Source organism: Cottoperca gobio, chromosome 23 (assembly GCF_900634415.1).
Source record: "Cottoperca gobio chromosome 23, fCotGob3.1, whole genome shotgun sequence".
NCBI classification, from domain to species: Eukaryota; Metazoa; Chordata; class Actinopteri; order Perciformes; family Bovichtidae; genus Cottoperca; species Cottoperca gobio.
Window position 1 is genome coordinate 1,602,501 of NC_041377.1, and position 18,348 is coordinate 1,620,848.

The 18,348-nt window shown below is 44.3% G+C and overlaps 1 protein-coding gene across 1 annotated transcript in view; it reads left to right on the plus strand.

The window, feature by feature from the left end:
- ntn4 (netrin 4) overlaps nucleotides 1–12,802 on the plus strand; it is an 18,708-nt gene extending 5,906 nt beyond the window's left edge. Inside the window, exons 3-10 of the mRNA XM_029462457.1 lie at nucleotides 1,515–1,793; nucleotides 5,197–5,323; nucleotides 5,730–5,915; nucleotides 9,758–9,971; nucleotides 10,084–10,178; nucleotides 10,632–10,700; nucleotides 10,790–10,963; nucleotides 11,609–12,802. Coding sequence (XP_029318317.1) covers nucleotides 1,515–1,793; nucleotides 5,197–5,323; nucleotides 5,730–5,915; nucleotides 9,758–9,971; nucleotides 10,084–10,178; nucleotides 10,632–10,700; nucleotides 10,790–10,963; nucleotides 11,609–11,748 — 1,284 coding nt within the window. The 3' untranslated portion in view covers nucleotides 11,749–12,802. The remainder of the gene's footprint in view (nucleotides 1–1,514; nucleotides 1,794–5,196; nucleotides 5,324–5,729; nucleotides 5,916–9,757; nucleotides 9,972–10,083; nucleotides 10,179–10,631; nucleotides 10,701–10,789; nucleotides 10,964–11,608) is intronic.
- Nucleotides 12,803–18,348: the final 5,546 nt, after the last annotated feature.

Genomic DNA, 18,348 nt, shown 5'->3' on the forward strand with positions numbered 1-18,348 from the left:
AAGAGCCTGAATAATCGTAGGACTATGTGTTGCATGCTAAATGTACATCCCTGTTTAAGTGCAAGTAAGAGTTTGAGATATAAAGAAAACGAAGACCCACATGTCAAAATGTTGCTCCATAGCGCCGCTCAAAAACTTCTCACCTTCATTACAAACGTATGTTTTCTGCTGCAAGAGGACACTGTGCTGTACTGTAATTTACAATAAACAACATCCTCTTGCAACTCAGAAGTAAAAAAAACAAAACACAAATAAGAAATGAATGTGTGCTTTCAGTGGCAAGGATTCTTCCGTTCAGGGATCACATTAACATAAACGTGGGTCTCATCAGCGTATTTGCGAACACTAATATTTGGCCTCCACATTCAAAGGAAAACTATGAGGCGTCATTGTGTAGTAGAAGCTCCAAGAAGGGAATGTGTGCTGTGTAAAGGAAATCATGACACTGATGTCTATGTGCATGCCAGTGTGGTTCTGTGTGTGTGCTGGTGTTGCTGTGGTGTCACCGGGCTGTCGCGGGCCTTTTGTCCGGGCCCTGAGTTATGTGAAGCTGGATCTCCGTCCCCGTCTTTGTCTGGCCCTGCTCTCCGTGCTCTCCCGCGGACCGGCGCCCCTCGTCCTATTTGTCGTGTTCTCTTAATTGTGGACCACAATGCCGTGACCCCGCGACCTTTTCCAACAACAGGGAAATTAATAGTGCTCCTACCATCACACTCTGGGCCAGTCATCCAGCCAATGAGGGAGCCACATGGGGGCTTTCTGCTTGCATCTTGCTTTAACCAAAGACAACACACACACACACACACACACACACACACACACACACACACTACTCGTCCAATGATATCAATGACTGCCAGCGACAACCACACACACTTTGAAAAAAGACACACTACAAACACACACATTTCTTTCACAGCGAGAGTTGGGGCAGACACCGACTTCTTCGCCACGACAACAGCAGCAGTGTTGGTTGCTAGTGACAGCAGTAGCCATGGCGATGGCAGGCAGCATATAAAGGGATCTTCGATTTGAAGGATGTCCAGGGACCAGAGGGGGAGGGGGGGGGGGGATAGAGGAAGGGGGGCGGGGTCATGGTCACGTGTGGACGTAGTCGATGATGGTGGGTTGTAAGGTTTAGTGCACAACTTAAACCAAAACAAACCCCCATTAACATGACACGTATAGTGACACGAGTAGTGACACGAGTAGCATCAATGGACCTGATCGTGACATTAAATACAGTGTCTAATCCCTCGAACTCATGAAGTGGGGCCGCATCAGGGAACGGCTTCCCAGCTCCTCTTTTGTACTATTGAGAAGTTTTTATTAGTTTCCGTATTTAAAGGAGTAAAGCAAAAGTAAACCAAAGAGGAGGGAAACCATGAAGCTTAACACAACAACTCCACCTCCTAAAGGGAGCACTGAGCCTGCAACACTCATTACCTCCAAAAATAAAAACAAACTTGATTCGTTATAAAATGTGACGGCAGACCTTTCTCTCTGACTAACAGGTGATCTACCGCACCCTCCCAAAGTGGGAGTCCCTGGATCCGTTCGGGTTGGAGGGCCAGCAGCAGCTGAGGGTGACCAACATCCGAATCCGACTGCTGAAGCGTCAGTCGTGTCCCTGCCAGGCCAAAGACCTCGCCTCCGCCCACGAAGCTCTGCCCACCCTGCACTTTGCCATCTACGACCTGATCGTAAAGGGCAGCTGCTTCTGTAACGGACACGCTGAGCAGTGTGTTCCCGCCCCGGGGTACCAGCCCATCAGAGACCGCACCAACCATGTGGTAAGAGAGGAGCATCAGATGTGCATTAGAGTGCAGAGACACACTGTAACTATAGAGTAAACTATTCAGCGTGTGCTATATAGGGGGTTGTGGATGATTTAACGAGTGATTGAGGACACAGCTAGCATCTTGTTTGACATGCATGCACGTCACTTTTGCATTATCGCACAAGTAATCACACCCCATGGGCAAGTTTCTCACTTGTTCTGAGGAAGATTATAAGGCTTGATACTTACAGACTAAACAGTGTTGGCACTCGTCTTATTAACAGCCTCCACTTCCTCTGTTCTTCAGGCTCCGTCTGCTCTGACACAAAGCTGCATTCCCTGCCTGACAAACCAGAGAGATGTAGATATTGTTACAACTGAGGGTTAATGAGGTTGTTGGTGCATGTGTGTGTGTGTGTGTGTGCGTGTGTGTGTGTGTGTGTGTGTGTGTGTGTGTGTGTGTGTGTGTGTGTGTTTCCCTGGAGAATGAGTGTTTATGTTCTTATCACAATCATCTCCACAAACAGAAACGTCTGTTCGCCTGCAATCGGCGAAGCTCGACGGGGAAAGTGAAAGTCAACAAGGAGTTTCCTTTACAACTTGTATAAGCAAAGACATTTAGACAGAACAACAACAGCATCCATCAACATACACAGTACACAGTTGTGAAGGGCTTTTGAGGCTGATGCTTTCGTACATAATCACCCAACAAAACAAACATTTTTGATATGGATCTCTTGTTTTTTGTAAAGAATTGCGACCAAGATATGAACTGAAATGGACATTTTACAATCGACTCCCTCATAACTTTGATATTTCTGAACTGAAATGTCTCTTTCTCTTGTATTTCACATCCTATAAGTCATTTAGTGCATCAAACGATGACATAGACGTGCTGTAACTTCTCAGACAAGCAGCTGATATTTCATCCTGATTGGAAGCAGATGGGAAATGTTGGTATTACACGAGATAAATGAACGAGACCATTCTTGTTTTCCTTGCAGATATGAAGCTGCTGATAGCCGATTTATTGGACACAATCTTTAAATCTTTAAATCTGACTATTTTCATGCCAAGAAATTCCAAGTGGCTCTACTGAGTGTTTTCATCAGGATTTCCTTCTTTTGAGGGGAGAAAGTCTTTGGACTTTACGGGGCTGTAAAACTCTCCTCTGCACGCCAAGGGTAATAATAATAATGATAGATCCTTTTAATGCTTACATGTGTGGCTGAGTTTCATTTTTCATCACAAATAATAGTCCAGAAAATCCTTCTTAACCGTCCTCACAACATTACCTCAGGTCACCGGAGCGTCGTTCTGCCGCGCGCCATGCGGGTAGCGTTGGGATAAACACGCAGAAGTTATATAAGTGACTTTTCCAGGAGTTTTATCAGCAGTTTGTTTTGTGTCTCTGTTTTGACCCAGATTTCTGGCAAAACCCAAACAAGCACAGCAGCACAAGATGGGAGATGAGGGCAGAGATTACCGATCACTCACGGAAGGGAAGGGAAGGGCGTGTAGAGTGATTTAGGTCGTCCTATTCGCTAAACATAGTCTACAGTGCAGCATAGGCCTATTCTTCTTCTCTGTTCATATACAGTTGTTTAGTCTGCTGTGTGTGCTCAAGCATGCAGTGTTTATCTGTAAAAAAAAGTAAGCGGTGAAAGTGGTGACACTGTGCACATGTTCGTTGTTGTTTTTTGTGCTCCTGTTCCCCCACACGGGGAATTTTGCGGTTGAGCGTGATTTCACTGTCTGCTAGTTAGCCACAAAGCCAACACATACTGACATCCAGGGACAACTACTGGAGCGTTAGCAGCAATTAGGCCACTCAATAAGCATGTGTTCTCTGTTTTACACAACCTCACTGCCTCTCTTTACATCTTTCTGGACCTCTTTTACTCTTTTCATTTCTTCTTTACATACATTCAGAGCAGAGCTATTGCCTCCACATGGCGACGACAGCTAACTGCGCTAACAGCTAACAGTGCTGACAGCGCTAACAACGTAGACCTGAGGGTGGGCGCTACGCTTTACAGTGACGAGGACGTCGTCAATCAGGACTCACTATCAGCTTCTGATTTAATAAATCTATATTTGTCCCTTTTTGCCACACAAGTAGTGACATTTGATGCTAATAAGATGCTAACATCAGCAGCAGCTTCCATAAATATTCCTAATCAGCATCACACACGAGTGCGGCTCTGCCATGTCCTCTGTATGGCCGAGTTTACACGGTTGCATGTGTGCAGCTCTACATGTAAGTGTGTACATGTGTTAATTGTCCCGTGTCACGGTATGGTTGCATGTGAAATGGGTGAAATACCATCTGTCTGGACCTGAGCCAGCTGCTCCTGCTGCCCTTTTCCCCTTCTTCTTGTCCATTGTTTTCTTTTTCCGTGCCCCTCATTTCCCTCCACTCTTTTCCACTTTTCCATTAATTACTTCTTTTTCATTTTTTAACGATATGTGTCATTAGGTCTCCTGCCTCCTATTTGCCTGGACCTCTCATTTATGCAATTGCTTCCCCCTATTAGTGTGATTGAAATGGTGTAAATTAGGAATGTGTGCATTGTGCGTTCACCTCTACATTACTGGACTAATCTGGGGTCAGAGAACATGTTGGCTGTATTCTGTAGCATGTGGATGTGTTTAACTCTGTACAGTTTGAATCAGAGCCATCACACACCGTGGGAAACAAGCGCAAGAATCTGTGTGTGTTTGTGCATTTGCAGTTATTTTCTATGTTGATCAGTGTGTCTCTATCTCTGTTATCGTTGTATAATAGTGTGTGTGTGTGTGTGTGTGTGTGTGTGTGTGTGTCCTACATTACAGTTGCACGGTGTAACGCAAACAAATAAAGAGCTTCCTCAGATGCCTTGTCCCCCCTCCCTCCTCTCCTTCAATCATTATCCAGCATGCATGGCATTCCAGCTCACAGGAATGACAAGGAGATTGTTATTGTGCTCTCATCGCTGCATACTTGCACTCTTCTCAAACACACACACACACACACACACACTCGTAAACACACGCACAAACACACACACACACACACACACACACACACACACACACACACACAGGCTTTTCAGGCTAGAGGCCCGTTCTTGTTTCCAGCTATGAAGCCAAACAATCAATCTCCATTCACTAATTTTCAGGCGAGAGAGTCCGAGAGAGAGAAATGGAATGAGAGGAAGTGGAGGGGAAAGTAGAGATTTGTAGAAAAGGAAAGAGAGAAGAAGAAATGGAGAGTGTGAAATCTAAGAGGAACCCCCAACATGCTTGTCCTCACGTGGGAACCTTTCCTCTCCATCACACTGACCTCTTTGTTCCTTCCATCTCTACCTCTGTCTATCATTTTTGCTTGCTGCTAATGAGCTCCCTCTCCCTCTCCCCCTCTCTCTCTTTCTCAGGTCCATGGGAAGTGTGTGTGCAGACACAACACTGCAGGTGATCACTGCGAGCGCTGCACTCCTCTCTATAACGACCGACCCTGGCAGCCCGCTGACGGACTGACGGGCGCTCCGCATGAATGTCGGAGTGAGTCGAACAAACACATGTTGCATCTTCTCCACAACAGGAGCATCGTCAGAAAGTCCTAGAGTTACATTTGAGGAGTTTTAGGGGTTAGCAGTGCTGTTGATGGTGATAGGCCGATCAAATGTGGTGGCAGAACATCGAGAACACACACTAGTAACAACAAGATTGCCAAAGCATAATGTAATACAGTATATTATAGAAATATTGTGGAGAAAGTACAAGAAGCTACAAACGTTTCTGCTTTACCTACAGGCATCGTCTATTTCATACTCAAAGAATGTTTGTTGGAATATTCCTTTAATGCAAACACACGTCATTTAAGAGTTAGTGCTCCACATATAATCAAAAGGCCTTTACGTCGGCCCAAAGACGCAGTGCCTCACAGATTTCCTCCCTCTCACACCAGAGTGTAAGTGTAACGGACACGCTCACAGCTGCCGCTTTGACTGGACGGCGTGGCGTGAGTCTGGCCAGCGCAGCGGAGGCGTGTGTGACTGTCTGCACAACACAGAAGGACATCAGTGTCAGAATTGCAAAGCCGGCTTCTACAGAGACACCCAGGGACCACAGACAGCCCCCGACTCCTGCAAACGTAAGACGCACGCACCAGTTACATCCTACTAAACATGTTGCTCATTACAATGTGGCAGTGAGCAGCAGAGCATGGGTTGTTGGGATGAGGGTTAGGACAGTGAGCAGTAGGGATTATGGGACATGGGGTCTTAATCTTGAGTAGCAGTAGTGCAAGATAGTTGGTACCACTGGTGTCAAAAATGGCATTGACGTATCCTCAATGAGAAGTCGTTGCTGCTCCCGATTTCTGTGAGACGACTTCAGGAATTTCACTTATCCATATTAGATACTGGGATGTTGCCATACCCTACTTTGTTTGCTAACCGTGACATGAAGAACACTGTAAAAATGTCGTATGGCATAATTAATCACCCGAGTGGATCATAACATTAACCTCATACACACCACACTGGCACGGCGCTCTTATTCTCACAAGGAATGCTGAGGACTGAGATCACAAGCCGGGACGTGCTGGATAACGCTGATATGCTGATGGGCACCTGGCCCTGTGTGTGTGTGTGTGTGTGTGTGTGTGTGTGTGTGTGTGTGTGCGTGTGCGTGCTCCAGCCAACGTTTACACCGTAGTTAATCATCAGATGGTGGCATTCCTACGTCTTGACTCAAAGCTCGCCTACGTGTCCACCTTGGGCTTGTTTTGCCATTTTTCATGTGTGACTCAGAGCTCAAGTAGCTTCAGGGTAATCATTGGTCGCATTGTGTGTGTGAGGGTCTTCTGTGTGTGTGTGTGCGTGTGTGTGTGTGTGTGTGTGTCTGCCCTCCGGTGATGATGAGTCTTAAGTAAACACGCGATAGTCATCCATAGACACAGCAGTGGCTACATTCCCCGTCTGATTACGTGTCAGATTTGACCCAGTGAGCTCCGTCCTGCAGGTACGCTGGACATGATTACTAGTGTGTGTGTGTGTGTGTGTGTGTGTGTGTGTGTAGGTGTGTTCACGTAGCCACACACAGCGACTTTAAAACAACTTGTCAACTTGCACCAAACCATTCAAAAACATCTAAGGGGAGGAGTGTTGGCAATTTGATCACATAAACCAGGTTTCCATCCAAATGTATCGCAAATTATAACCGAATTTAGAAAGAAATCGGCAACATATATATATATATATATATATATATATATATATATATATATATATCTTTTAATGTTTTTAAGCGCACCATAAAACGCCCACAAACCTTTATATTTCTACAAACAAATACATCATCACAAAACACTAATACAAAGTGGAGTAGAGAAGTTTAGATGTGTTGACGTGTCTGATAAGGTCACAGATGCAGACGTGCTTCAGGGTTTGGATTTCAGGGAATGGGTCGAGTGCATGTTTTTCAAACTATGTAACTCTGGAGGCTGGAGGGCGAATGATCCTCACTGACGGCTGATTGATAGAAAAAAGGAGCGACGGCATGCTTTGGAGAACCCCTGAGATGAAGGTACAGGTTGTGAAATCCCGCTGACAATAGTGGAATTTCCCTCCGTCGTGAGGAACATTTCTTTCATACCAATCTCCGAGGGGCCCTGGAAAGAAAACACTCCTGTCAAGCTCGTACACACCCAAACCCTTTAGCAGGGGGGAAAGTTAGTGTGTGTGTGTGTGTGTGTGTGCAGGGAGTTTGATGTCTGCACTAGTTGCTCAGACAGGTGTCTTGTCATGTCTCATGAAGTTGTCATTGTTAGAGCACCTGCAGCTTTCTTACACACACACGGACGGACGGACGGACGGGCAGCATGCACAGATATTTACACACAGGAGTCCTTGTGTAGTGACCCCCTTCAAATGCTCATAAACTCTCACGCAGATATGTAAACACACACGCTAACCAAACACATGGTCACACGTGTTTTGGCTCTACATGGAACTGAGGTGGTGCTGTAATCTCCGTTAATTATTAACGAGCGGAGGCTGCTCACTAAACAATAGTGTAGATAAGACCTACACACACACACACACACACACACGACAATTCTTGTGTTGTAATGGTAGGGATGTCTGATATTTGTACGTGTCTTTTGTGCTTGTGTGTGCTTTTGTGTCTATAAAGTCTGTAAATGTGATATTTTTATGATTTTATTGACATTGCACAGTTCGGTCTTATGATAACGTTTATGATCTTATCTGTCCCGGGGGGTTCGTTTGATAAACTGTCTGGTGGGACATTGACTGAAGACGCTGTAAAGAGGGAAAATAAACCATAAGTTACAAATCATCACATATCTATTTAGGAAAAAGTAATGTAATGCAAAATATCGTACAAGTTTTGTAACTTTTGTAACTCAACAACCGTACGGATGACTTCAGGATGTGAATGCGTCACATCTTCTATCACTTCAAATGTAAACTGACCTGGTGGGTTCAATCGAAGGCGAGCAGCCACTGAATGGACCTCGTTGCGAGATTGTTTTGTCAACTGCGGTTTCCAAGGTCAAGAATTAACTTTTAATCTCAGCTTTAGAGGTGTTTTTTTCAAAAGCATGCAATCTCCTGAATGCATTATTTGTTTGTGCGAGCGGTCATGTGCATTTAACATCATATCTGGAGCTTTGGTTTCAGAAAACGTCCAGAACTACTACTGTGGCTTTGTTTCTATAATCTAAAGTCAAACATCGGCATCAAAGGAATGTTTCACCCACAAAATTACCATTTTTGTATCGATAGTTCGCCTCATGTTACCTTTACATGCTCACTGCCTCCCAGTGAAAAACGTTACTCTTGCGCAGCTACTCGTCTGTGCAAGTCCGACGTGTTTTACATAATAAAAATTCAAGCTAGCATGGGAGGAGTCACTGACACGCAAATGGTCATTTTTCGGGAGGTAATATCCTTTCATAAAAAATAAGCGGCGGGAGTGCAGGGAGACGCCTCGGGGAGTACAGTACGTAGTTTAGAGTCATTTACTGCCAGTTGAGCTTCAAGCATCATTAAACAGCAGAGAAATGGCTCCAAAACAACACCCCCTCTTTGTTTCTCCCTCCTCGTCTTCTGCCTCTCCTTCACCACGTTCCCCCCCCCCCCCCTCCCCCAATCACCCCCGTCCTCTCATCGGGATAGGGAGAGATTTATGGGGAGGCCTGACACCTCCTCCGGGTCTCAGTGTTGGTAACAGTAGAAAGAGAGCAGACAGTATGTTTCTCAGTGGAAACATGGGTGTGTGTACAAGTATATTGTTTTTGGAGGTTGTTTAAAGAACACCCTATCAGCACACAATTAGAGTGGACATGAGGGAGGGAGAGAGGTTTGAGTGTGTGTGTGTGTGTGTGTGTGTGTGTGTGTGTGTGTGTGTGTGTGTGTGTGTGTGATAAGAAAAAGAGAGAAGCCTTTGTATTACAAGCTCCTGCAACAATGCCAGACATACAAATAGAGCAACTGATGAATGATGAAATACTTAAGTCCTGGTAATAAATTGCAGGTCAGCAGACGGTCGGTTTAAAAGACCTTTAGACTTCAGATTATTGTTTTGCCTTGTTAGAGGACTTTGTTGTAGACGGAAATATATCAACAACTATTGGATGGATCGCAATGAAACTTTGTTTAGTCCTTCACGTTCCCCAGACGATGAATCCTACTCACTCTGGTGATCCTCTGGCTTTTCGTCGAGCACAGTCATCGAGTTTGAACATGTCCAATACTTTTGTTTATGGCCAAATGCCTGCAAGACAATGATATATTTTAATACAATAAAATAAAATATCATATCATCCTCTGGGGATCCTCTGACTCCATTTGTGATGTGACCAAATCTCACTAAATCCCAATATTGTGATGACATATGCTCATGATTTATTATGTCAAAGTGAAATATGTAATGCCTTCATGTCTAAACTGCTTTTCTCTCTTGCAGCATGCAGCTGTCACCCCTTGGGCTCCATGCCTTTCCACTTGGCTGACGGCTCACTTTGCGACCCCTCCAATGGAAACTGCATCTGTAAACCTGGAGTAGGTGGATCCCACTGTGACAGGTGCATGGTGGGATACTGGGGCTTCCACGAGTATGGCTGCCGTCCATGTGACTGTGCAGGAGACTGTGATCCGTTCACTGGAGCCTGTATGTTCGGGTGAGTAAAAAGATCTGGGATTCATCCTCTGAGGATCTTATCCCGTGTGTGTGTGTGTGTGTGTGTGTGTGTGTGTGTGTGTGTGTGCTGATGGTGTGATGTGTTTGTGCAGCTCTGATCTGGACCTGTACAACTTAGAGGGAAACTCCAGCGAGCCAGTGAAGATTTTCAGACCAGACGAACTCTTCTCTGCCCTCCATTACTCAGGTGAGATACAGAGAGTGTGTGTGTGTGTGTGTGTGTGTGTGTGTGTGTGTGTGTGTGTGTGTGTGTGTGTCCTCCACAGTCCTCTGACCAAGCATAAATGGTTAAGAAATTAAAGTCTTGATAGGACTATAGAAGGACATGGAACAAAGGTGTGTGTGTGTGTGTGTGTGTGTGTGTGTGTGTGTGTGTGTGTGTGTACATGGACAGTTTCCAAGTGTCCCTTCTCTTAGACCCCCCACCACCATCACCATGTAACTGCAGCTTTCATTGGCACATTCCTCACTGGACACACACACTGTGCTTGCATTCTTGGGACGCCATGCACAGTATCTGAGACCACACACACACACACACACACACACACACACACACACACACACACACACACACACACACACACACACACACACACAGTTATATTACAACATTAATCTGTACCTGTGTCTCCTGCAGAGAAGTGTGAGTGCAAAGAGCAAGCCCTGACCAACAGTAAACTCTTCTGCACCATGAATTATGCATACGGTAAGGTTATTTTAAGTTATTTAAGTATAAAATGTAGCACGTTTTTAACATTTCATTATTAATACGTGTCTTCTCTACCTCCCTCTTAGTCCTGAAGGTGAAAGTGCTGTCTGCCCACGATAAGGGCTCCCATGCCGAGGTGGAGGTCAAAGTCCAGAAGGTGCTCAGTCAGAACACCAAGGTGAAGATACTCCGGGGTCGGGTCACTCTTTACCCCGAGTCCTGGACCGCACGGGGCTGCACCTGCCCCATCCTCAACCCAGGTGAGCCTCACACTCTGCCGTGATCCTCCAGAGCACAGCTGGACGTTCTTAAAAGAAACATAGCAAATACAACAGAGATGCAACGAATAGTCAACTAATAGATCAGTCGATGGACAGAAAGATATCGTTGATGCTTTAACGCGTAAATGTTTTCAGCCTCTCAAATGAAACAACTTCCTGCTTCACTCTGTTTTATATCATATTAAACTGAATATGTTTGGAATGACAAAGTAAGACATTTTTTATTTTATTTTATTTTTCAATTAAAAAAATAATAATTTTGTTTTGTTTTGTTTTATTTTATTTTTATTTTATTTTTATTTTATTTTTTATTTTATTTATTTTATTATTTTTATTTTTAATGTATATTTTGCTCATCGTTTTTACTCTGTAGCACTTTGAGTTTTGTTTACGCAAATTAAAAGTGCGCTTATAAATAAAATGTATTATTATTATTATTATTATTATTATTATTATTATTATTATTATTATTATTAAGACATCACCTGGGACATTTAATAACTAGGATGGACATTCTTCTAGATTAGTCAATAATCTAGAAATGATCGGCAGGTTAATTAAATCAATAATGAAAATAGTGGCAGCCTTAATTAAGTGTCACTGACCTTTGACATCATTTCTCAGGGGTGGAGTACCTCGTGGCGGGACACTCGGACCGTAAGCAGGGCCGCCTCCTGGTCAACATGAAGAGCTTTGTCAAACCTTGGAAAGCCAGCTTGGGGCGCAAAGTCCTCACGCTACTAAAGAAAGACTGCAACTGGTAGACGTGTTAAAACACCGGCGGACAGACGGACACGTGGACAACAATGCCGTGGATTTTCTTGTCCTCCAAATGTGGATTATTGAATCGGGAGCAGGTTTTTTGGGGGCTGAACTGAGTTGATTGAAACCCCCTTTTATGTCTCTGCTGTTGTCCAATGAGAGCTAGTGGTGGACTGCGCCAGCTAAAAGTACATGGGACATCATTTTATTCAGACATATCTTGCCTCGCACATTCCTTCGTAGGGTTTCTTCTGCTGTTGCTGCGGCGGCGAAAGAAATTGAGGAGTTCGGACGCTTTGGACGAGTGCTTTCTATTTCAAGTGACTCCCTCTGAACTCATACAATTAAAACTGAATCTCTTCCTCTCTGCAGCACTTTAGCCTAAGATGGACTGAGGGAATATGGACACACAAAGAGAGGAAGATTTAACACACACACACACACACACAGACACACAGACACACACACACACAAACTAAATGACGCCCCTGACATGGACTGTGTATGGTGCACGTCCATTCCTTTTGACAGTGGACACTCCTTCACACAGGCAGCAGTGTGTGTGTGTGTGTGTGTGTGTGCGTGTGTGTGTGTGTGTGTGCTGCTTACATAATGTGCAAAGCACCCAGAGTGACACAGAACAAGCCATACAAGCCACTACAGGTGGATAAATCTTAGACGGTCCAGGTGTGCCTGTGTTGAGTGAATGGATTTGCCTGTTTTGCAAATGTGTGTGTGTGTGTGTGTATGTGTGTGTGTGTGTGTGAGAGAGAGTGTTTGAATGCAGAGGAATATTACGAGCACAGTCCAGATTCAGTCCAGCTCTTAAGCTTTTCTGTAGGTGTGTGTACACAGCCGTTCCAATGTTTATGATACAGCGTCATGTATATTGATTCATCTCATATTTACACTAAATTCAGAAAATCCTTGTTATTCCTTCCTTTGTGCTCTTGTACAGTATTATTTGTATATATCTATATAAATATTATGTTCATCTTTCTCCCTCTGTTTAATTGTTTTTGTATGTGGTAATATTAAAGGATAATTACAACTTTGTTCTTATTTTTCACAGTTGTGGCCATCATTATGATAATGTTTCACCTGCTGAAGATCAGACAGGTTGTAAACACGACAACAGTTTAGCCAGACTACGTAACACCACTTCATTTAAAGGTCAAATAAAAGGTGAGCACACACAAAATGTAGGTAATAATTGCTTACTGGGCAGCAGGAAGCAGGAAGTCAGTAAACTGTGATGGGAAACTGTCAGAGGACCGCCATAACCTGCGAGACGAAGGCCTTGCTAGCTTAGTTAAACGGGTTCTTCCTTTCCCAAAGCTTCAGTCGGGGCAGCAGTTCCTCAGTAATGCTGCTGATGAACTTAAAACAACTAAAGAATCGATGGCCAAAGCTTCAGAAATGACGCCCAAGGTGTAAGAAACAAACGTATCCTTTTAATAGGTCGCAGCTATCTCACTTCGCCATTGAAACCTTGTTGCTTCCCAGACACACTCCCATGAACTCCAACTCTCAACAACAGTTGATATAACGGCCCAGGCCTTGAAATACTTCACATAAATTGGACAAAAATATCCTTATCGCCCTGCTCTCTTTCTCACACACACACACACACACACACACACACACACACACACACACTCTCTCTCCGTGTCCCTTCTGATTAAGTCATCCATCACTCTCGCTCCCAAAACACTCTCCCCTACATTCACACAGCGCCACAGAATGTAGACCATAACAGAGAGGCCGGGGCGAGCGCACACACTCTGTTTGGGTTTAGGCGGCCTGCGTGTTTCCCACCGCCTCCTCGCCTACTCGCCATGACGTGGTTGGCCGAGAGGTGTGGACACATTCCTGGCGCATCGAGCAGCGCTCTGCAGCAGGCCGGGTCAAAGGTCACTCACCTGTCTGCCGGCCTCGCCTCCTCCAGGAGAGGTGAACGGGAGTGGATGTTATTTCCCAGCCGTGGCCCGGATAACCTCTTGTACCCACGTTTCCTCATTCACGGCCCATTCACAGATTAGTGGCAGAGGGGTCAAGGCTCCTCCTCGTTTCTGCCAAGCTGTTTCCAGACAGCAGGGGAAGGGGTGAACGAGTGCATACAGGAAGAGGAATGTGACTGGAAGGAATGCCTCAGTGCCAGTGGTGGGAAGTAACTAAGTATATTTACTTTTACTTTCTGCTTGTAGTATTTCCATCGTATGATAAACTTCAAGACATTTCAGAGGGAAACATTGTTTTTTACTTCCCAACTTGGGACGTGGGACCAACAGAAGAGCATTGGCGGAGGTCTGCGCTCTTCCAGCGACATTCGAGTTAAAAAGCATTTGTGTATAAGTGGTGGAAAGTAACTATAAGTACAGTTACTCAAGTACCTTTTGAGTTACTTATGAGTAAATGAGAGGGAAATATTGTACTTTTGACTCCACTATATTTATTTAACAGTTTATATTACTTACTATTTACACAATACATAATATAACACGCTGTTAAAGACTAAAGAAAACAGTGTAGTCACATTTCATCTATGAGTTGCTAACAAATATTGATTATTCAACATTCATATTTATTCAAACGTCTGAGAACTTCAAACAGATGTGTCTCAGGTGTTAGTTTCCTCTCACATTAATCATTTCACTCAGATGTATCTGGTGTCCCTGTAGACAGAACTGTATATACAGTCGTCTGAAGTAGCTCCACCTGCAGCAGCTCACACAGTTACACGCTGCTTTAACGTCGATGCTTCAGTGTTAATAATGTAATAATGTCATCAGTCAGAGGGGCCGAACCAGTGCTTTTACTTTAACTACATTCTGCTGCTAATAAATTATGTTTCATGCACGACTTGTAATCTATGGTGCATTGGTACTTTTACCAGAACTTCAGGTTAGTCGGAGGAACTGGCCTTGAAGCGTAGACGCAACAGGGAGCCACAAACACATGAACTGTTGCAGCTGAACCATGGACCTCCCCTCCCTCTCTCTCTCTCTCTCCTCCCTCTCTCTCTTGCTCCCTCGCCCACACTCATTGTCCCCAGATTGACTGGCCATTCTCAGCCTGTGATGGAGATGTCCTGTGGGGGGTTGCATGGTGTGGGAAACTAGTTGATGAATGAGTGTTTGGCATGCTTGCAAAGATGCATAGTTTGCTCCAGTATAGCTTATGTGTGTGTGTGTGTTATTGTAGTAATAAATGCATGTGTGTGTATACGAGTGTGTGTGCCTGTATGAACACAATGCTCCGCTTGTGTTGCTATAGAATGGAGTTATGGCCTTTGTCCTGTCAGCATTCTTGTGTTGCTATTGGCCGCGGAGTGCATGGCAGCTCCCGCAGGCATGGGGACAATAACCCCCCCCCCACCCACCTTCCCCTCCTCTCGCTGGGAGTCACAATGCCCCTCTTCGGCAGCACCCATCACCCTGAGACAAACGCCCACGAAACCGGCCTGCTATGGGTGTCACACAGCACACCAGCACCCAGAGGTCCCGCGGAAGGCAGAGGGAGGGAAATAAAAGCAGAACATATGGAAAGAGGGGATTTCTTCTCAGGAGCATGGTGAGAGGAAGTGTGTGCTGGATAAGTGAGTCATGTGGTCAGTATGATCCCATCAGCTGTGATTCACTTACAGAGGAAGTGAGGAGATTATAGCATATAGAGACTGAAACCACCGATGGGCTCAGATTGTTATTCTAAGTCTCTGACAACAGTATGCAAAGATGAAACTTTACCGTCTTTACCTTTACAAAACAACAACAATCTGAGCTGTTAGCGGCACAAACAAGCACCTTCAGTGTACGTACATTGACGATGCTGATTTGCCCGATATGATGACTTTGCAGCCCTTGCAGCACTCTCCCTCAGTCTCCCTCAGTCTCCATTAGACACAAACACATGGGACAATAGGATCCAGGTTGAAAAAGACCAGAGTTACCCTTTAATTGCTCACAAAAACACACACATGCATGCACACACGCATCAGGAATGTTTCTCTACCTGAGAATCATCAGAGCAAGCCAGAACAGGGAGGGTGATGTTGACATAACAGAGTGATTGAGACGCTACTGCTGATTATTATACAGCCATGAAAACAAGGACCTGGTGTCATCGAGTCATTATGAACCAACGCACGCAGCAACGTGACAACGGAGACAATTTGGGAGGGAAAAACAGGCCCTCATGACAAGTCGGGACAGTGTTTAAAAAACAGATTAAACATCACAAGCTGTCAAGTAGCCAACGTTAACATTCAGGCTGCAAACCTGAGAGTACAGGAGACGTGTTTGTTTACAGGCAAAGTAAAGCATTTCCCCCTGGCTTCACCGGCAGCTGTGTTCTCACCCGCCGCAAAACCAACAGCGTATCCAGCTGCGTTAACACCTCCATGAAACCACCGGAATGGCTTCCTTTCACTGACATTATCAAACCACCGTCCAATGAAAACAGGTTGCAAAGCTGCTCTGTGCATTTCTATTCTCATGAGGTCCAGGTGACTTACCTCTGGAGAAAACAGTCCCATCTTTATAACCAGATGCCACTGATGATGGGTTTGTTTGTCAAACATCGGCAAATGTTAAAGGAGAGAAGTTTGGGGAATATGCTTATTCCTCCTCTTGCCAGGATGAGAACACCACGGGGATTATGACGTTTGGTTTAGGTTAGCTTAGCACAATGACAAGAGGAAACACAGCCTGGCTGTCCAAAGGTAACAGAATCTGCCTAGTGGCACCTCTAAAAGATTATTACTCGACACGTTATATTTCATTTGTTTAATCGTTACGAATTTGAAATGCACAAATGACAACTTGTGGTTTTACAGGGGTTACGTTCCTTTTACAAGCCTTCAGGGTCGTCGTTTTATTATCCCACCCGTGCATTTTCTTAAGTATATTTCTTCTATTTTGTTGGATTTTATTACATGTGCAAATAAAGAACTAAAGATCAGTGACTTCCTGGAGTCTCAGCTGGTTGCTGTCAGGACTCCAGAAAGCAAGAAAGCACGGTTTTCAAGATGTCTATCTGTGACCTGCAGCTTTATGGCTGTTCTGTCTCTGCACATCGAGAGAGAGAGCAGTAAAACTCTGTGGGGTTTTCTCACAAACAACCGGCCATCTGACGAATGTATTCTCTACCAACTCCTCCACAACATCCATCTCTTCAGCTTCTCGCTAACTCCATCTGTTTACTGTTTGGTGCTGGGCAGATAGCATCCTCCGGGTTTTATCTGCTTGTTTTCTGAAAACAAGGGTTCATGAGAAAAGTGACATTGAGAAGAAATACTTAAGTGTGCTGTAAAACTAAAACAATGAGCTAAAAGAAGCACCAAAGCAAGGGCGAGCTGCAACATCGAGTGATAAATCTGTTCGTGTTCAATGCCAAACTAAATAAATATTGGTTAATGCACGTGAATCACAAGGTCCTCAGAAGTATTGTAACAGAAAATGTGTGTTTATGAGATGAAAAGAGGACAGGGAGGGAGAGTTAGCATGTGTGGACATGACGGCGGTGAAGGCCCGGGGACATAGAGGGAGAAAAACATTAGAGGTGATTCACAGGCATCGCATGGCACATCAACACATACCTCTTTCTCTAAGTCACTCACAAACGCCCCTTAATCTCTCTCACACACAAACCTCTGGTCTATTGACTCACACACACACACGCACATTACCACCCCCCCCCCCCACACACACACCCGGTACAGTGGGGGTTTAAGAAGGCTTGTATGGATCAGTTCCCCACTAATCAGTACATGAGAGGGATTCTTCACATGCTGTCAGGTTGCGTGTGTTGAGATTACAGTAAAAATCCTCCCTCAGGCGCAATTTCCTGAAAACTCCTCCTTTTATTCTCTCTTAGAGATTAATGTGAAGTTACTGCAATATTTAATGACGGATTCACAATGTGTTACAATCACAACAAACTATCACTCCCATAAGCTTTTTTTTTTTCTCCACAGTGATGCAATATTCTTGCTCTATTTCTCCAATAATAATTAAGTTTTCCTTTGTTTCATTGTTGGAGTTGAGACTTAAATCCGCACAGCAGACATTAAAGTGTTGTTGTCTTATAAAGACTCTGGCTTAAACTGATAGGATCTACATAGTGAGTGCCCCCAGCCCCCATTCACCAGCATGAAGTGCTACACCTGCATCCCACACCAGCACACAAGACTATAGAGTACCTCCTGCTGCAGGGCCTTAGGGCAAAGGATAAGACACACTTAAAGTCGTATTCAGATCTTTCACTTAAGTAAAAGTAGCTGTACACGCCTTTAAAAATGCATTAGTAATAATAATCCAATTATATAATAATATATAAGATAATATAACACTTTACCAGAGGCCATTCTGCAGAGTTATACTGTAGTATTCCGGCTTTTACTTTGAAATAAAATTGACTTCTGGAGCTACTTTTTTTACAAACTGGTTAATACTTTTATTTTATTTATCTTTATTTGATCAGGCAGTCTAATTATGATGAAGATCTCTTTTCCCAGAGAGACCTGAGAACAAGAACATGATGAAAAACATTTAAAATCCCTAAGGGGAAAGTAAGACGGAGGTGCGTACATGAGGAATGTCTCA